Source organism: Prionailurus viverrinus, chromosome B4, assembly GCF_022837055.1.
Source record: "Prionailurus viverrinus isolate Anna chromosome B4, UM_Priviv_1.0, whole genome shotgun sequence".
Lineage (NCBI taxonomy): Eukaryota > Metazoa > Chordata > Mammalia > Carnivora > Felidae > Prionailurus > Prionailurus viverrinus.
This window is the reverse complement of record NC_062567.1, coordinates 93075289-93096669: the sequence shown is the minus strand read 5'-3', so window position 1 is coordinate 93096669 and position 21381 is coordinate 93075289. Positions and strand designations below refer to the sequence as shown.

The following is a 21381-nucleotide window of genomic DNA, read 5'->3' as shown; positions in this document are numbered from 1 at the left end:
GAAGGGTAAACACAACCCTCTCTGGGAAGTATTTTCAACTCCAGGTAGAATGAATGGTTTCCTTCTCTATGTCTCCACAGGACTTCATACTGACCTCTAGTAATAATCAGACCTAACCCTGCCTTGTATTTGCTACCTGTCAGGCACTGTTATAAGTGCTCTGCCAAGAATAACACTCATGAACAACCCTATGAGAAATATTCTGTTTTACAGATGGGGAAACTGGAGCCACAGAGGAGTTTAATCTGCCCAAGGTAATAAGTGCAGTGCCAGGATTCCAACAAAGAGCCAGAATGGGGCTCTTCACCACCATACTGCTTTGGGTTACTTGTCTGCCTTCCTCCACTAAACTGTGAACTCCAGAAAGCAGAGGCTGTTAATTGATTCATCTTTATTTCTTGGGCTTAGTCTAGAACCTGCCTAATAGCAAGTGCCAAGCCAATGGGAGGTGAATAACGAAAAAAATTAATAAATGTGCACACTTAGGTCTGATCAGCTCCCCCTTGTGAACAGAATTTGGAAGAATTTACTGTGAATGAGAGAAGGGCAGAGGGAAGATCTTGCTTCTGCTTCTTGGCTCCCCATCTAATGCAGGAGAAACATACAGGTCTACACAGCACAATTACCACTTCTTCTTTTCAGCTGATTATTAGGGGTGCAAATAAATAAGATCATAATTATGTTTCAGAGACCTGAAAACGAATTCAGTATGCCCAGTAACACTATAAGCTACTAAAGCAGAAGGTACACTTGGGACACCAGAACACAGCTGCAGAGCCCCTTGCCACACAGCTCTTTTTAGTATATTCCTATGAGGCTTCCAAGAAATGATAGGTCAAATCTCAGAGGAGGATCCTGCCCCCTAGGGGTAACCGTGTTAAGACCTCCTACAACAGGAGGTATTTACAGGTCCTTGGCATCATGCTGTATATTACAGGAGCAGAACGCATAGGAGACAATCCAGCCATTGCTTAGACTGAAATGGGAAAGTGGGTCTAGAATGGACTTTCCCTTTCCTTCTGGCCAATGCCAACTGGTCCTCTAAGATTCAGATTAAATGTCACTTCCTAATGGAAGTGTTCCCTGACCACCAAGACCAGGCAGGTTCTCTTGTAGGGCACTTTCGTTCTCCACCAGAGTCTTTTCATAATCTTAGTAACATAAATTTAAATAAGCATTTACTTCATGTCTGTCTCCCCTGCAAAGGCTATACTGCTACGCTCTCAGGATCTAGAACAGAGTTGGCAATAGATAGACATTAATTTTGTGAATGAATTAATGAATATGCAGGAACATGACGTTAACACAACTAAGGATTTCCTCCACAGCCATAAACTGAATTTATTCCTAATAGTTGCCATCTTTTCTAGACCTATGACAGTCAGCAACAAAATGAAAAGACTTACTTGTAGTTTTTAATTAAAAATTTTTTAATGTTTATTTGTTTTTGAGAGAGAGACAGAGTATGAGCAAGGGAAGGGCAGAAACAGAGGGAGACACAGATCTGAAGCAGGTTCCAGGCTCTGAGCTGTCAGACCCCGATGTGGGGCTCGAACCCACGAACTGTGAGATCATGACCTGAGCCAAAGTCAGATGCTTAACAGAATGAGACACCCAGGTGCCCCAACTTATTTTATTTGTTAAGGTTAAAATGTTTGGGGGCACCTGGGTGGCTCAGTTGGTTGAGTGTCCAACTCTGGATTCGGCTCAGGTCATGACCTCATGGTCGTGAGTTCAAGCCCCACTATGAGCCCCGTGTGGGGCTCTGTGCTGACAACACAGAGCCTGCTTGGGATTCTCTCTCTCCCTCTCTCTCTTTGCTCCTCCCTTCACCTGTGCTCTCTCTTTCTCTCTCAAAATAAATAAATAAGCTTAAAAATATGTTTGTTGACTGTAGCTTTACAAAAAGAGGAGAAAAACATGAGAAAAAGTAAGTCAAATAATTTTGAATAATTTTAAAAACAGGGTAGAATGGTGGTTTTATCGCCTTGTTTTCTTTGGAATCATTCTGTAACAACAGTTTGTATATAACCTTGATGCTTGGTGAGCTCCAACCTCACAGAGAGATTCTTTTAAAAGATCCACTTATTTTATAAGACACATTGAGTCTGACACGAAATGTACACTTTGGTATCTAAGAACCCTAGCAAAGGAGATTAGTAGCCAAAAAAGCAATTAAGTTTACAGTAGGGTTACAGATACCATATCTGGTACAACAGCCTGGAAAAGGAAGTAAAGCAAAGGTCATATCAACAACAAAAAAAAGTAACATTAAATAGAAGATTTTTTTTTTTTTTAAGAAACAAAATCCCATATTCCAGAATCTTTCCTTCTCATCTAATAACTACATGTGTTTGGGTGTTTAGAAAGAGCAAGAGGAGAGGACGCGGCATTACTGAAGCTGGTGACTGGCACAAAAGCCGGTGAACCAGGCTGTGAAATTTAAGCATCTGGAGAGTCAGGTTCCTGATTAGCTTTTTCAGTATGATCTCAGATCCCCACTCTAGTGTATCCAGGATCATAGACTCCCAAGCTGGCCGTGTCTCTGTGCTTTAGAGGAGCAGTGGCTTAGGGCTCAAATAAACACATCCAACTACCCCCAACTGAAATACAACTCAAATGCAGAGATGCTGGAAAAACCAACAATGTTTTAGGACTAGGTAGTAAAGGTAAAGGTGTCCACCCAAAAGAACGGGGCCACATGACACAGGCACCAAATATAAATCACCCCTTGGCAATTCTGTTTAGTTACATAGCATTGTAGATCCCAGGATTTACAATAGTCGTGCAGCCCATGAAACTATCTTTATCCAGAGTTCCTCTTCTGTGTCCGTATCCTATTTTGAACTAACAATGCTCTCAGATGAGCCGAAAAGATGTATTTAGCTCCCACCATTACAATTTCTGATCCTCTTTACTTTAGCTCTTTTGAAATAACATGAAAGCTTTGGCTTGCTAATTACTTTTATCCAGCCCATAGAAAAATTAGTTTATCTTCCTGATCAAAGCAAATTAGGCAGATCATGGCTGATTAGAATGCAACAGTAAAATCGCCATACTTTCCTTTCCATCCCCTTTCTCTCAGAAATAGGGCCTGTGTCAAATATGTAGGTATTTCCCACGGCCGGGCCGGACTCTGTTTCCAACAGGGACTGCAGCTTGGACAATGGTTCTTACACAGACACTAAAGTTCTTTAGTTCAGTCATTGTGTTCGAAAAGAACTAGTAACCCCTTAGCTAGCATTTGATGAAACATCTAGATTTACATATTTCCTTAATTGCATTTTTGAATGTGAGTGAGATTTATCTGACCAGAGTTAAATGCCTCCTTTATTCCCCTACCCAAGGCAAAATTCAACTCCATGCTCTTTAAAAAAAAGTGAGGTGGGGGGGGCAGGTGTAGGGAATCTTACTTAATTCCGATCTGAATAAATTTTAGGGTTTCAATAAAGTGGGTTGAGGGAGTTACATTACCAAAGACAGGGAAGATATACCTTTACCTTTCAAAGAGGAAGTGACAATTTCCAAAGATTTGGCTTACTCAACTCTTTCAAAAAGGCTATTTTGATTTTTAATAATGAATGCTCTTCCTTGCCGCCAAATTCCCCAAATCAGTTGCTAAAAAGCGCCAAAATTGTTGTCCTTAATAATTTCTCGCTAAAATTTCTATGTGACTGTAAAAACTGGAACATTAGGCTTTCTTCTCCTTATTTATTTACTATAAATTAACAGTAAATCTTGCATTTAGCTCCATTTAAACCTCCCTCTGCAGCTGCCCATTTGAAAAATAAAATGGTTGCCTTCTTTCACTTCAGTGGGCACAATACAAAACATCCATTGAGCTTTCCCTTTATTGCAGCCGCCAATGCCCAGCCGACTTTTAACAAACCAACCAAGCGGAATCACAATGCAGCTGCAACATTTTATGGTATTTCTGTTGGTTCTCTTTTGAGACCGAAGGTGTTAATTAGGAATCAAAGAACACAACCCTGCCAGCTTTCTTTCACAAACCATACCCTGGTCACTGCAGTTTTCAGAAGAAAATAAATCTAATAAAGGGATAAAAATGTTGTTTGTCACACCAGTAAAGTGTACTTAAGACCCTTTGATCAAAAGCTTTTTATGTAGTCTTGTCAGATGGGCTGGAAATATTGTATTTTCCCTCTTTTCTCTCCCTTCTTCATGCAGACTTCTCTGAATTTTGAATTTAAAGACTGCCTGGAAGAAAAAAATATATAAGCATAGTCATATGTGGGATTATTTATAGGTGAACACTGGTCTCATAGAGCCGAATCATTTTGTTTCTTAGAAAATTGTTCCTATTCAACAGTCCATCGTGTTACAGCTTCACACAAAACTGGGTCTTCTATTAGCATATTTACCGTATCCTAACCATAGGTTTTTATGCTTCCACTTTACATATGCAACTGTCAGTGCTCTATTTAGCGTAGATTACTAATTGCATAAATCTTTTTTGGTGTTTAAGAGAATCCTTTTTAACATACACAGAATTGAGTATTTTCATAAGCATAAAAACCGTATCTATATACACACACGCATGCAAACATATATATAATGTTAATTTATCAAATAGTTTGTCATTTTTGTATAGTTTTTATACATCTTGAGTGTCATGCATTCAAATGTAACAGTGTGAAGTCATTACCTTTAATCTTCAGTCAAAGTTAAAAGCTTATAGTAAGTTTATGAAGTTAGCACTGCTGGGAATTAGTCAAGCCTGCCAGCTTTCTCAGCAAGAGGTTTTGCTGCTAGATGCACAAATCATGCCAAAATCCATTAATCCTGCTTGAGAGAGGCAGAAAGAAGGTCTGCTTGTTGATTTAATGTTAATGAAATGAATGGGCTCCTGAGGCTACCTACAGAGGCCCTCTAAACTGCAAAACAAATAAAGTCATTTTAAGTAATGCTCACTGCAGGAGAGTAAACAATGCTCCCAGATTTGCTGCACAAAACGGGTGTGGGTGTGGATGTGTAGAAACCTTCCATTTTCTGCGATCTTGCTACACCTGTCCCAGCACAACACCCGCAAATGTCAAACTGATAGATTCATAGAGAATTGGAGAGACCTCAGAGCATATGCTTGCCTCTCTTATTTTATAGATGTGAAAACCGAGGCAAGGAGTTTATGCATCTTGCCAGAGGTTCTATTGCTGATAAGTGGGGTAGCTAGATCTAGTTCAGTGGTTCTCAAAACTTGACTGCATATTGCATTTGCCTTGGGGAGTAAAAAATCATTCTGATGCCTAGCTTCTTCCCCCAGAGATTTTGATTGAGTTGGTATGGTGTGGGATTTAGGCCTCAAGGTGGTTAATAATCCAGATGGAGCTAATGTGCAGACAACCTGAGAACCATGGACTAGATGCTTATCTAGCACACTGCTCCTCTGCACGTCTGCTTTGTTTTGTTTTGCCGCACTACGGTGTTAATTATTTCTCATCTCTTAGGAGTATGCCAGTTGCTTTATCATCCTGTGGATAGAGTAGATAGGTGTTTAGAGATTTTTAGCTTGTTTCCAAAATGAGCTTCCGTTTCTTCCACATGTAAATGCAGAGGTGGGCCTCCATCACGTGCACGCAGGCGCAGAATGTGTGAATGTGCCTGTAGATCCCTTGAAAGACTGATGTCTACCGGTTGGGTGAGCCAACCCTACCCCAGAGACAGAAGCCAGGGTCTATGCCATGTTGGCAGTCTGTCCTCATGCCTCACTCTTCTCTCTGTCCTGCAGTCCACCTCACCTTTGAGTCTTTCTTAGCGCTTTTTAAAATCCCTTTTCCTATTTGCCACAGTCTCTTCTGGGTTGCCGCTTTTCTCTTATCCCCTCTCCACCTAGAGAATTTTGCTTTGCCTGAGGCAGATACTTTTCTGACTCTTCCTAGGAAGCTGCTTGACTTTTGCTGCCTTCTGATTCAGCCTTCTTTGGTGATTGTTTAAACTGCTTAATAAAGCTCGGCTGAGAGATCCCACTTGTCCAATCTGTGCTGCTGGGTAACACGTAATAGGTGTCTGCCTGAACGTTCCTTCAGTTTTGGCTTTGGGGCTGTAAAAGAAATCAGCTTCCTACTTAAGTAATTCAGTAGGCACTTGAGAATTCCAGAATCATCTTTTCACATGTAGTAAGATATAAAAGTGTTCCTACAGGGGAGATTTTCCCTGTTCTTTTCAGACCTGCTCTCTTGATTTCATTGGTCATGGGTGAAGCAGCTTGCCTCTTCTGTAGGGGGAGTGTAGAGAATCTGAAGAGATGGGACACAGGGCTCATCCAGCAGAATTAAAAGGCTGTCTGGTCCAATAACCGCCCACCCATCTCTCCTCTCTGCTGGGGATCACTGGGCCTAATTCCAAGGCCCCCTGCTCAAAGACAAGCCCGAATGGTACTTTGACCCTCTATGTAACTTTGAATCCCCTCCTCCTCACAGATTCAAGTCGTCAGCATCTATTATCCTCCAGGAAATTATTTTAGCCTCATGTCATCACTGCTTGCAAAGACCCTTCCTGCAATTGCATTGAACTAACTGCTTCTTTATCAAAGACAGCTACCCAAATCCCTCATGAAAATTCAACTCCTTGGAAGGTACTTTCAGATGGACATAAACCTATTCCTTATATACGTTTTCCCCCCTTAGAGTAGAATTATTTTTTCAGCTGTTTAATATATTTCAAAAATCAAACACATTTTTAGTGTTCCTGGGTGCATCTCTGGTTCTGAGAAAGGGTGGGTTCCCTATGTCCTTTCTGTCCTCCTGAACCCATTATCTCTTGCCTGCTGCTAACAGCAGGTCAACTGCTGGGACTGACCTTCTGATAGTCCAGGAAGTTACCAAACTGAATTTTTCCTACATACTCAAGAAAAATCATGGGAATGGGTGAGATGAAAATGATAGCAGGAAAACAATTTAAGCCCAGGACCACAAACTGTGGGCCATTCATCGAATCGTGTCTGAAGAGTGGACTTCAATCTGTAACAAAGTACTTACTTAGTCATCAGCCCTCGCGCGGAGCTCTATGCAGTGTCTACGAAATGCTGTACGCACCCATGTGAAAATATGAAACTTCATTCAACACACAGAATCTTCTATCTCTTTGATACCAAGGATCAGAGATGAAAGAATCTTTTTACTTAACAAGTACTGGGTGGTACACTACTCATTTGAAGCTGCCTCTTTTTGCTTCTCCTGTTTTTCTGCCCAGTAGGTACCTCTCTGCTATTCTCCCCTTGTTTTTAACACTGAAAATTCTTGTTTAATGAAAATTACAAAATTTCAGGGCAACGAACTTAGCTATTTTGGGGAATAACAAGAGTCAATACTGTATTTGAAAAGCATGGGTGTAGTGTTTTAACAACTATAATTTCATCACCAACAAAGACAATAGCATTTAACACTTAATGCATGCTCCACACAGGAGATACTGTGCACAGCGCTTTACATGAATTATTTTAGCAATCCCCACAACAATCCAGTGAGGTGGATATCATTAATTACTGCCATTTTACAGATGAGAAAACAGAGACAGAGTAGCCTGCCAAGGTTACTTAAGATAGGTCTGTGATCTTTGTCAAAGCTGTTCTCAGTTACTATTTTCCCTACTTTAGAAATATTTTACTCTTACTGTTACTGTTATGAGATTCAAATGAGAAATTGGGGGTAAAAGTGTTAAGAGCACTCTCTGAATGGTTTTTTTCTCTCTTTCTCTTTCTTGGGAATTTACAAATATGTAGTCTGCCAAGCTTAGAGGGAAGGACCTCTCCACTGTCATGTTACAAGATTATACCAGAGATTATATAAGTTTGTTTCAGTTTCTGTTACACATTTGATGGACAGAAAAATGGTGCCCTACATCTTAGATGTGGAAAAGTGCAGGTTTTCTGTAGAGTTTAGGGGAATAGGAGGGACAGTGCCCCCAGAGAGAGGAAATGGTACTGACTCTCCCTTGAGTGAGCCCCGGCACAGGCGTGCATGGAGAGAAGGTGTTTTAAAATCTAGGTTTTAGGGGCACCTGGGTGGCTTGATCGGTTAAGTGTCTGACTCTTGACTTCTGCTCAGGTCATGATCTCACAGTTCCTGAGTTTTGAGCCCTGCACTGGGCCCTGCGCTGATCATGCCCAGCCTGCTTGGGATTCTGTCTCTCCCTCTCTCTTTGCTCCTCCCCTGCTTGCTCTCTATTTTCCCCTCAAAGTAAATAATAAATAAATAAATAAATAAATAACAAAAAACTTAAAAAAATAAAATATAGGTTTTAATGTTATTTAGGTATGGTATGGCCAATAGATTAGGAGACAACTGTTACATGAAAAGATAGTTTGTTACTCACAGTCCCCAAGAGTAGGGCCACATCCGGCCATGCAGGACCACAGGCATGAGCACCAGGGTCATTTAGGAGGAAGAAGAAGGAAGAAAGCATGGGCAAGAACTTTTATTGTGGTTTCCATGTGAAGGAATGGATGGTGTAAGCAGGCTAAGAATTGACTAGTTTAAATAATTTCAGCAGGTTCTGGAGTGCTGGGGCCATCCGCAGCTATCTGGTACCTGGCCCTGTGTGATTAGGATTGGCAATATTGACCTAGAGTGGAAGAGCCCTGTAGGAGCCCAATAATGAAGGTGGTGGGGGTGTGGCTTTGGATTGGTTGGCTTGCATATGAAAGGCACACTTGCATGGGAGTCATGGATATCTCTGGGAATTTAGATAGCCCTGAGAGAGGCAGTATCTCCTGGGTCAGCAAGTCCCCAAGAGAGCAAAGCATCACAAAATTCAGAAATTGGAAAACACAATGAATACACAGGGATTCTGTGTTCTGATCTAAGTCCCAGGAAGACTCTTTCTTCTTTGGTCCAAGAAAATCTACAATTCTGCAATGGGCCCCCAAAAGATGAAAAGGTTAAAATTCAGACAGAAAAATTTATGTATACAGCATACATAAGCAACGGGGTATGTGGCCACATCTAGAAAAGTAACCGGGAATTTTAGAATTCACTTGAGTATCTGGCGTTGGAACAAAAAAGTGACAAGAAGGAACACTCAACTGGGGTTTTCAGGAGCCCTGGGTTCCAATTCCATGTTTGCCAGCCACGTGGCTTTTGGGAATGTCATTTACTTCTTATGAGCATGCATTTCATCATCTGTGAAATGAAGGTGTTGGATTAGGTGACCTCCAAGGTCCTTTACATCCTAAATCCCATGAGTAGAGACAGTTTTTGCCTCATCAGAAACCTCTGACACCGATTTTAATTCTGTTTATTTGGGCAATTAGGGTAATGCTCTAGCAGTCATGATTAAATTTCAGTTTTGTACTGTGTAATGTGAACTTAGGTATACAGCTTAGTCCTTCTGGTAATTTGTGCATAAAAGATTATCCTTAGTTCTTTATAGTAGAACTTACTCTACATGTAGTTGGCTATTAGCTCAAGCTCTGAATTGGTTTTTATTGTAATTAACATAAATCTATCAAAATTAGCCTTTCTTTCCCAATATACAATCACCTATGTTCTAAGGAGTTTCTACGGCTAAGGCAAAGAAGGCTTCAAATTACTATCTAATAGTCATTCGGAACCAGTCCATATCCACCTAACACTTCTCACAATTATAAGACCCTGGGGAAGTGGACTTTACACTGGATGGCCAGCAGCTGTAAGGTGGAAGGTCAAAACTTGCTGTTGGTTAATCATGTTGCTAAAACTTTTGAGATCTTCAAATGAGATATACTTACACCCTGGGAGAATCTGGTTTAACTAGGATTTCCTTTTGCTACCCGAGCTTGAAGACTTAATGAAAAAAGATCTTGAACTTCCTCCGTTGCACTGAGCCCCCCGAGAACAACAGCTGCCGAGGAGAGGGGGCTGCTGTGAGTGAAGGCCTCCCACCCGGGGATGGTGATGCGGCTTCCCCCAAGTTAAAATCAAACACCCCAATTTCAGTGCACTTAGAGTTGATACTTTAATCCCGAAGACTCTTCTTTCTAAACTTCCCTTCATCTTGTTGTTTGGAGCCCTGGGTGGGGGAAGTGGTGAGGGTGGGGGGAGGGTTTGAGATAAGGAAAATGCACGCTTCCAGTCCTCTGATACTATCTGCAAGCAGGGGATGGAGAAGGATAAAGAGAGACACGGGAGAAGTGGACCACCTGTGTCCTGTGCCTCCTGGTGGCCTCACAGTCTCTCCTTTCTGCCTGCACTGTTTCTTGGGTAGCAGGTTTCCTCATGTAGTCTTTCCACTTCTCTTGGCATTTTTTCCTAGGCTTTACTCTGTTGGGCAATTGACACTGTAACAATTATAGGGTAGGTCTACGGCCAAATGCAGACATGTCTGCTAAGGGGCCCTTCGGGACAGGAAATTTGAAGAGGAAATAAGGAAGAAGATTTCTTATTTCAGTCTTAATTAGAAGACTCCAAACTCATTCTGTAGATTCATTCATCAAACATTGTGAAATAAATGTTTATTACAGAAGTCTCAATATATATATATATATATATATATATACACACAAAATAGATGACCGAGGAATGTAACTCCTTCCATGGAAATTTTTATTTGGTTTTTATAACCAAATCATCTTCACTGTATATGTATACAAAAAGTGAGAGGTTATTTTGTGCTGATAGATTTAAAGACCAATTGATTATGTAACAGAGTTCCTTCAAGTAAGTGCCTCACAAGAAAATTTATAACCTGAAAACTTCAAGCTCCATGTGGTGTTTTGTGTGTTGAACCAATAAACTCATTAAAATAACATTGGGTAAACCCAAACACAACACAATGAAATTTCTAACACAGCCCACATTAACCAACCAACTTTAAAATAATATCTTTGTTATGTACTAAGGTTAAAAATTCAGCAAATTCTTTATATTTTTTCCACTTGAGATCATGTGTGGTTTTCTACTTTCCTGAGAAGTACACTTTTGCGGGTTTTTTGATCAAAGTCAGGTTATTTTTGCAAATAGACATCTTTTGTAGAGGTCCCTGTTCTACTTAATCAAGGTTTCAAGAAAAAAAGAAGCACAAAAATATTTACCAGTTTTTTAGTGAAACATAAAAATTCTTATGTTCTTTTCTGAGTGTAGACTTTGGAAAGGAAGGCACGAACGTAAGGTTAGCCATCACAGTGTGTGTGTGTGTGTGTGTGTGTGTGTGTGAGGGAGAAGAGGAGGAGGAAGGAGGAAATAAAGGAATTTGGCTGCAAAATTGAGTAACAGTTTGAAACACTTGGCTTCCAGTTGTGAAAGATGAGCAACGCTGGGGAAAAGGCTGGGCTAACAAGGGACCACTTGAGGAAAGCTTAATCTCAGCTGGCAGGCTGACGAGGAAGGTCAGCTCAGTGCACGCGTTCTCAGCTGGAGTTGGGCTCCCTTTGCCAGGACCATTGTCTTCTGCATTTCAGCTTCTGAACTAAACTGAAGGTGCCTCCACACAGCCAGCTCCTCATCTCTCCCCTTCAACGAGACGGCTCTCCACTGTCATGCCACGTCCATGTTACGTATCCCTTCCACCCGGCAAGTGGCACAAAGGGAACCGCTTCTTATTGGCATGTTGGTGTTGTGTGTGTGTGTGTGACAGAGATTGCTTTCTTCCCCCTTGACAACCACAGTCCTCTTCAGAAGATGAAACCAAACTCCTTCTGAAGGCAAGGAGGGTAAAATGAACACAGAAAAAAAATGTGTATACATTAAAAATGAGATACTTGAAAATTACTGCTGCATAATTTTCAATTATTAATGTTAACAGGAAACTAGAGTTGAGAGGGGCGTTTTAGGAGATTTTAGAGATTATATCCCAATGTATCGTACACTTTCTAAACATCAATTCTTACTTGATGAGGTTCTCTCTATACTGAATATAATCTGTAATTCATTTAATTGGCCAACTATTGGTTTTTCATGTTGACTTTGTAATACAATAAATGATTAACACACATCAGGTTTACAGCAGCAAATGAAATGGAAGACTGAAGAAACAGAATGGATAGTTTAGGAAGAGTTTCTCTTTGTTGGAAGGAGGGAAGTTTTCTCTGATTTACCCAGATTTCTAATTTACACAGAAAGACTTCTGTATCACTGGCCAAACTGTTAAGCCATGCATAGTTTACAGATAGTAGATAAAGTAGGTAAAACTTTGACATAATTTCCATTCTGAATCAAATGATGTATGGAAACCTTTTATGATAGCAATTCATCTCATCAGTTTTAAAGGTGAAAATGAACTCACATAAAATTTGCCTATTAAGAAAGTTCATGTCTCTCAGAATTGAGAAATAGTTCCAAAGAATTCAGCTATTTTATTTGACACATAGATCTGGTCATAGAAAAAAAAAAAAAGAAGTTTTATTTTTGACTTGGAAGTTTATTAGTCAATTGATCACTCTTTATGATATTTGGGCAGCTACCACAATTTATCTTTGACTTGGAGATAAGAAAAATGGTTTCCATGGTAGTAATAAAATGGACATATGAAAAGATACCTACTAAACTTAAAATATTGGCCCTAAGCTGTATAATGTTATTCTCATTTTATTGAAAATTAAAAGCTGCATAGCCCCATTCCTTGAAGGAATGTTTCTGTTATTAGAGCTTCATAAATTGTGTTCCTGAAAAAAAAAACATGCTGAAATATTTCAGCACCAATTACAATTACTGTGAGGCATAACTGTAAATTAGAAGGCTGGTTTTCTTGTGTTTCTGGCAAAACTGGTCCTGAAGATAAGTTCAGAGAGGGCCCAAAACATGTTGAACCATGTAAACATTTTTGCAATAAGCAGATAGGCCCACAAGTTAGGGATGATGAGAGTACCTGTGTCACAGTGTGTTTGTGGGGCATTTGAAGGAGTGAAGTACTTAGTATAATGCCTAGTACTCAGGAGGAACAATATAAATGTCAGCTGTTATTATAATAAAGTAATTTTGATATGTAAATTATGGTGTGTTTGTTAAACAGCTCATTGCATCACTGAAGCTGAATACAATTTGTCTTTCAAGTGGGGCTGGGCCATAATTGCGGAGAGCCTTCTGTAGTGTTACTTGCAGACAAGTAGTTGTTCTCTGACTGATTTTAGCCGCTGGGATTTCAGCAGCTGGTTCAGCCAATTCTGTTCAGTTCACCACTGTAAATATTTCCAGAACATCCCTTAAATGTCAGGCACTGGTGTGAGCACTCGGGTTATAAGGTGGGAACTTTCCTACCCTGTAGGAGCTCACAGTCTAGTGAGGACAGTAAATCCTGAAGGAAATAGAACTCATCATCACATCCTAGAGTGTTCTTCCACCTGACCATAAGGAAGATGGTTTCAAGGACATGGCTGGTTCCTCTGCATCCTTTCACAGTAAACTTCTGCTTCTCCAATCCCAGACTTCAACATTAAGAACGGAGGTACTAACGATAGCAAGGTATGAGGAAGGAGTCCAGCTTATGAAGCATCTTTTATACAGCTCTCCTACCAATGCCAATACCCTGTTAACAGTCTTTTAGCATTGCCACTAGATAATATAATACTATCTCTTGAAATCAAATGACTACTGTTCAAATAAGGCATTTCCATTGGCCTCAAGGTAATACAAAAAATTACCTGGGGAAGGTAGGGGAAAATGCCAGGGATTTCAAGAATGGGCCTTGCTTCCTGTCCCTGGAGAACAAAATTAATTTTGAATTATGAAAAATTCTGCCTGTAGCCTATGAAATCTCTCCCTTTCCCATAGAAAATGAGTTCCTTGGGTGCAACCGAGAGTGTAGTCGGTGTCTTATATGTAACGAGGGAATAAAAATGTGGGTTGAAGCTGACAGATAATGGGAATAAAAGAGTTGCAGTAGGTTAGAACTCACGGGTACAGTTAACAACTGAAATTCTGCTAAGATGCATCACAAAGAGCAACAGGACTAGATAATCAGCTTGTTTTCTTTGCTACGTGGTGTGTCAGTTGTGGCTCTGATGCCAGTCTGATTCATCTTTCTACTATAAAATGAGATTCTATAAAGGAAAACATTGCAACAGGAGTGAAGACGCTGAATCTCAAAGGAAGGAATTTGCCTCCTCATGAAGAATTCAATTTACCAGAAATGTCCGCTTCTGGGGTGTTTACAAGGAAATGTGCCATTTGACAGTATTCTGAATTTATATAAATAACTGAACAAAAACAAAAAATGACTTCACAAAATTGCTCAACGCAGAGTTCACTACTGGTTTTCATTTCTATCTTATGGCATATGATTTGGGTTAATTAGAAACATACTTCAATTTATAGCTAAAATGACTTAAATCTATGAGTTTAGTAGAAAAAATATAAAAAATGCTTTACTAAGGTAGGTAGATATGAGGCATCAGTTATAGAATTACAAATATAATGCAATGTCTTTAATTATGTGACAGCTTTATTGGGTTAATTGCTTACATGGATACTATTTCTATGCCTTTGACACTTACATGTCTTGAAAATGAAAAAAAAATCAGATAGTTCAGATAAGAAGTTAACTATGAGAAACCATAGACCAGCTTAGACTTTCTTAACTTCTTTAAACACATCCAAGTGGGAATGGTTCCATTATCAAAACACAATTTTATTGAACTACAAAGGTTTTCCTTTTTAATTCCATCTTCTAATTCGTTTGTGATTGCTATCAGAACTCCTTTACTTTGAAGAAAACGCATAAAGAGAAAAAAGATTAAGGATCTCATTGAAGATCGTATTTCTTATATGTAAAAATTCATTTTTGTCACACAAACTCTGCCATGCACATGTAGATCATATTCAATAAAATATTTATTTTAAGTCTACACCACAAAATTGTTTGAATCAGAACCAGTATTTTAAAAAAATCACTCAGAATAATTTAGTCAATTAGTTTCAGTAATTGCCCCCGTAACAAAAACACTACTAAAACAATGCTAGGAATCCTGGGGAAAAATAAAGAATTTCTCTAAAATGAAAAAAGTTATTGACATCATTATATTTTCAACGAATTCTGAAAGCAGTCTGTAGAGCAAACTGTATAAATTTTGCAATTGATCTAAATATTAAGACTGTTAAAAGAGTTAAAGACTTTTGTAACCATTTCTAAACTACAAACATTTTCCTTGATTTAAAATACTTTTCTTTGCTTGAAGAGAAGCAGAAATATATTAAGCCATTTCAAAGAAGATTCTAAAAATATTCTTTAATTTTGAAACTGCATCTTAAATGCTTAAAACATATGTATGACACCAGGGCCATACTTAATTAGTTATAATTGAGGTTTTTGATCAGCTTTTATTAATTCCAGTTTTGCTAACTATGTGTAAAATTAAATTTTGTTATAAAGTTACATATGGAAAAGTAAGCAAATTATACGAAAATTTAAAAAAAAAACACAATTCATTCTCCCCATTCCTTTAGTTCATGTGACATGAATTTGCTTGTGGATGAAATGTTCATGTCTTTAAGCAACAGCAGGGAAAAACTCAGTTTTCATTTAAAAATAAAATGGCTGTTCTAGATCAATAAAGAAAAGTATATTTTCTATACTAAACTATATTAGGATGTTCATACGGATTTAGTTATCTATCTGGATGCCACGCTAACTGGATGAAAGACACATCTAAGTAGCATAGGCGAACTTGCTTTTAAGACCCAATTAGCAAAAAATGTCCACATTTCACGCATTAAAATAGTTTCCCTATAATAAGATTATATGCTAGAGCTACTTTATTTCTGACAGATCACTACTGGTAGATTGAGTTGTATTAAACATTGTAAACAATTATTGCCTGCTTTTATGTCTCAACCCTAGTGTTTTCCTTATTTTAGAGTGAGCTTTATTAGCCTATTTATTATTTTGTGTCATCAGAGCCCAACACAATTGGAAGAGAGAGAGAAAGAGATAATGAGAAAGAGAGAGAGAGAGAGAGAGAGAGAGAGAGAGAGAGAGAGACAAGGAAGGAGAGAGAGAGAGATTAAGATTGAGATTTTCCAGTGTTTTCACCATGTTCGGTGGTCCAATTAAAGATCTACTGGGGAATGCAGTGCAGTAAGAAAATAGAATTAATATTAATGTTTAGAGTGGCTTAAGACTGAGATTTTCTGGGGGAAAAAGATTATAAAACTGGACATAAATAGCTCTTGCCTTATGTGAAGAGATTTAGGAAACTTTCTTTACCTATGAGTCTAACTGGCCAGTTATCAGATTATGGCAAGTCCATTTGCCAAATGTTTACAGCTGCAACTTGCCATCATCAATCTGTTTGAAGAAAATTAAATGCTTGTTCTTTTGTGGGGAGGGGAGGAAGATTAAGAGATAATATTTCGACTCAAATAAATGGTGATAACCTGCTACAAACAACAGAAGACAGTAGTCTGGCTTTTTACCCACATCAGTCCTGGCATACTTCCATGTTCTCGCCAAAGCTTAATTACCACGGGGCCCCAGTGGTTAAGGGACTATAACTCAGTGGTCTCTTTCAAGAGCAGAGGGAAATTATTTCTTAAAATAAGCAAACCACTACAATACACGCTTATTTATTTGAATATGAGTAAATAGAAATTTCTCTTTTAGGCTACGAGTGTGTAAGTGAAGGCAGAAATGGGTCAGATAATTCTAGGTGTAACCAAAAGAGGGCACCATCTGCCCTTAACGTCTGCACAGAGTTCCTGTAGTTGTCAAAACAAAACCCAAAAAACCCCTAAACCCCTCAACTCACAAAGAAAAGGCATCCCGTGGCTCCTGACATTTTGTCCGCTAAAGGAGACCAAATTCTGAAATCGCACGTTATGAAGAACATCACTTTGGATACTTATGTCAGGACTTATTTCTACATTTAGCACTCCTTTTGCCTGAGATGTTAGCCACGAGAAGCAAGTATTTAACATTCTCTGTGACACTTTTCAGACACTTTGAGATGAATATTTCATAGGGCACTGAGAAAATTTCCCCTTAGGCCAGAGTGCAGGCTATCATCAAACGGCAGGACAAAAAGATGACAATTAACTTCCTAATGGTATCTTAACTCCAAGGGGCTATCTATAATGATAGATAGATAAGGAACAGTGGCAGGATGATCTGACACATGGAGGACACAGTTAAATGCATTTGAGGTATGTGGGAAATAATTTGAAACAGCATTTGGTACCAACTTTTAGTAACAGAACAAATGTTCATTCTTTCAAGTGGGAGAAAAAAGCATCCTGACGCTACTCACAAATTTATTTTCTGTATTCTTAAACATGCTTTATAACAAGTGCATGATTTAAATAGTTAAGTGTTTTGAGTGGGGGGGGGGGATTGCACACCTCTCTTGCATATAATCAATTTCCTCAGGGTGATGGGGAAGAAGAGTTCCAGGCTCTTAAGGGTAGTTGCCAAACTGCTCTCAAAAATTCACTATACAGAAGACCACGGGATTCTTGAAACAATGAGTTTAGCATTTAAACCAGAGACTGGGGATGAGCATTTCACTTTGTAGTACAGGCAGCTGTAAATGTGAATTCTTCGAGAACGGTCAGAACAAATAATTTTATAATCCTCTCAAGTAAAGAAAAGCACCCCAAATAGTTTTATGGTCAGATAAGAAGGAGACTGCCATTTGCTAATACTAAACTCCAGTATTTCTTTTCAATGAAATATTAAAGCAAACCGAAAAAATTTTTTTCTTTCTTTCTCATTCTGTCTCTAGAAAAAGAATCACTATCTAGTGGATGGCGTTGTGCAAGCCTCTTCATGTTTCTTTTCTCCAGAAAACAACTAAACACAGGAAAGAACGAGTTCACAAACATCCTCGCCCCTGCCAAGGTACATCAGAGAAGCCGAAACCAGGATTGCGTGGGCTTGGGGTGGGCTCACCGCAGTGATTCGAATTAAAACCTAAACGTGTCACCTTGAGACTACGAGTACCCTTTTTTCCAGGGTGGCCCCGACCCTAGTCTCTCTGCCCGAAGGAACCGAGCCTCATATGCTCCACAGATTTGAGGGGAGTTGTCGCCTTGGTTTCCGAGAATCGGGTTCCTCCCGGGTCACTTCATCTAACCCAACCACCTGTTACCCTTCGGGCCTAGGTTTTCCAGAGACAAAGTTACGGACTGAGCCGCCGCCTGGTCTTCGCGGTTGGGGCTTCGGAAGCTGTGGTGGGGGGCGGAGGGGTGGGAGGAGCCCCGAAGGATGACCGAGAGCTTCGGGTCTCCTCCGGGGTGTCGGCGTCGCTGTTTACCTTCCCCGCCGCCTTCAGCCCACTTCCCTTTTCCTCCCGGGGAGGAGGAGATGGTTAAAGATTACACCGTGGCCGCGGGCACTTCAAAGGGCGGCTCGGGCAGCCAAAGGTGAAGATAACGTTCTGGCAGGTCTAATCAGGGTTTGTGGTTGCCACATTTTAATCACTTCATTAAAAGAGAGAGAGAGAGAGAGAGAGAGAGAGAGAGAGAGAAAGAAAAAAGAGAAAGAAAGGAAGAAGAAAGGAAGAAAAAAAGTTTCCATCACACGCCCATGCAAGGGATGCACAGCAAGTTCTTTTGGGGGTGGGCAAGCTGGAGTTCTCCTTTGGGGAAACTTTTTACAGGTCTTGGTGGAATGCGGCTGGGCGCGGAGGGGAGGTTGGGGCAGCGATCAACTGGGCAGCCCGTCCTTAGGTTCCAGGCTCAGGGGCGCAAATGCCCACGGAGCAGGCAAATGCCTGCACCGGGAAGACTTCGACCTGCGACCTGCCTGGAGCTGGACCGGGAAGCTGCGAGCACTGGCGCTTTTCGGGGCTTGCACCCGAAGCAGTTTCTCCGCGGGCCCTTAGAAAGTGCGCGCGTGCTCCCCCGAGACACGTGCATTTCCCAGGGGCCCAAACACGTCTGTCCAAGATGCCCTCTGCAAACCAGTCCACCCCCTCCGGACCCCCGGGCCGGTCTGCGGCTAGCTTCCCTTCCCCTAATTGCCCCCTTCCCGGAGCCGAGGGGGGCGCACTTACAGGTAGGAGGTGAAGACGCTGAGGTTGGAAGGCAGCTCCGAGAGCCCCAGGTCGGAGCAGTCCACCCTGAGCAGCATCCTGCCGTCGGGCTCGCACTGACAGTGCGCGGGGCACCCCCGCAGCAGCGCGCCCGGCCTCGGCGAGCCGCCCCCGGCCGCCAGCTGCAGCAGGACCTGCAAGGACAGGAGCACGCCGACCCGGGAGGTGTCCATGGTGCCCGGGCGGGGGGCCGCGAGCGGGGCGCGGGGGGAGGGCAGCGTCCGGGTTGCCGCCGGCCTCTGCGGCTCGGAGGGCGCCCGCAGCGCGGGGCGCCGCGCTCCTGCCCCACGGCGGGGGCGCCGAGGAGAAGCGCGGCGGGGCCGGGCCGTGCCCGCTGCCGCCACGCGGGCCTCCGGCTGCAGCCGCTGCAGGGGCAGAGAGCGTTGCTGCTGCAGGCGGCCTGCTCTGTGTGGAGCAGCATCTCCGCTCGCACGCTTGTTTTTTAAAGCGCTCCGGGCCGAATTGCGCGCCCAGTGACGTCAGCGCAGCCCGGCTTCCCAGGCACCCCCCGCCCGGCCTCCCTTTCCCTCCTCCGGCCCCCTCCCTCCTTTCCCGATCCCGGGCCGGGAGGCGGCTGGCGGCGCGAGGTGCAGGCGAGTTCTCGGCGCTGGGGCTTGGCCGCCGAGGGGCGCATTCTGGCTCTCTGCACCGTGTGAGGGCCAGGGGACCCCCACCTTCATTCCCTTATGCGTCTCGGTGACCCGGATCCCAGAACAGAAAGGGACCTGCCTGAGGGACACAGATGCTCAGGGACCGAAGGATGCTGCACACTTTCTCAAAGACCACTTCTAATAATGGATGGAATACATGGAGTGATTTAAAAAAAAAAAAAAAAAAAAGACTAAAATTCAATCCAGAAAAATAGTTAAAGTTATCAGGGTAAGGAGGCAGGCATTCCCAGGCGAACGATGGGTGGCCTTTTTGATCTTTACCTCAGGGCACACAGTGTAGCTCGCTTTTGCCCTAAAATCAAAGTGCCAGGTTAATGGCTAAATAAATACGGCTTATGAACAAGTGCTGCAATGCTGCCTTGCTAACTCTTGGGGCGAGAAGTCCAAGTGGCTATTTTTTCAAACTGACTTAAGATCCCCCGGAAGTCACCTTTGGTAAGGCAATGCCTCGACCAGACACACAGATGGCTGTTTGCTTTTGCTTAGGGGGCCTTTCTTCCCAAGTGCCCCAGGGTTCTCAAAGTGCAGGCCCCGCAGGTGAGAGGCACTGACTGGGCTCCAAGAACCCCTGCCCAGTACCCAGTGCAAAATGCGTGTTCTCACACACTTCAGCACGTGTCCTACAGTGAACCTGCAGAAGAAAGAAAAAGGACTTAGGGCTTTCTTGAAGAGAGGGCCTCAGTGGGAACCAGTCAGCCGTCTCCAGACCTGAGAGAGTGGCTCAAAGAGGTGACAGCCCAAGCCTGTCACATCAACTCACAAAATTGCACAATTTTCACTCTGGGGCACAATGCCTCCTTGCTTCAGGAAGGTGGAAAACCCTTTTGGCTCTCAAGCCCTCTCAATATTCTTCTACTTAGCCTTTCCCACCAAATTTCTCATAGAAACTTCTGAATTTTCCAATTGGGAAGCTATTTTTCCTTTTTGTTAGGTATATCCACCCTCTTTCACTGAAGGAACGACCCTCAAAACGGGCTGATCACCTGTGGAACTTTTATGATAATATAGGTACCTAGACCTATATTCAGTATTCTGAACATGTCCTTTTCTTGGGTGAATCCCATCATTAGCAAGTTTGTAATTCTCTGGATTAGATGGAGGGACAGAGAGGCTAAGAATTATAAACTCCATCCTCCTCATTTTGCAAATAAAGAAACTGCGGCCCCCCCAAGATTTGGGGAAGTTTGACAGTGGCTGCTGAAAACTGTGAGTTAACCCTGGTTTTGGGCTATCAGTCCTGGACTGTTTCTTCACTTGTCCCTGTTCACACCACATCCCCTACCATCACTTTGCTTATTCTCACATTATTTTTGTTTCTCCAGCCATTCCTTCCACGTGCGTAGAATGCCTACTAATTACCTATTTTCCTTCCCTTTTTTTTTCTTTCCCCAGCTTACCTATTTTGTAAGCACAACTCAAGACATATTCTTTCTGTGAACCCTCCCATGTATGACCTTAGTCTGCATTAATCATCAGGAAACCAGTATTTGTCGAATGACTATGATCACGATGAAGTGGCAACGTCATGGAGCTTGCAGTCTGAAGGGGACCACAGACTCTGAGCATGAATCCTGCGGAAGATGAATCTCACTGAACAGTATGTTATAAATACCATAAAACTTAGTTCTGAAGTTTTCTTGAAAGCATATTTGTTTTGTTTTGCCAACTTTATTGTAACAACTTTGGAGGCAGGGACTGGGCCATTTGTCTTATCTTTACCTGTAAGACTGAAGCTCACAGTAGTGACCGCAAACC

General features: G+C 41.8%; 1 protein-coding gene across 3 annotated transcripts in view; it reads right to left on the bottom strand.

Annotated features, from left to right (window-relative positions):
- The window catches only part of LGR5 (leucine rich repeat containing G protein-coupled receptor 5), a 135734-nt gene extending 116606 nt beyond the window's left edge, over nucleotides 1-19128 (bottom strand). For all 3 annotated transcript variants that reach the window (XM_047866956.1, XM_047866957.1, XM_047866958.1), the window contains exon 1: nucleotides 18917-19128. In XM_047866956.1, coding sequence (XP_047722912.1) covers nucleotides 18917-19128 — 212 coding nt within the window. The remainder of the gene's footprint in view (nucleotides 1-18916) is intronic.
- Between the last annotated feature and the right edge of the window lie 2253 nt (nucleotides 19129-21381).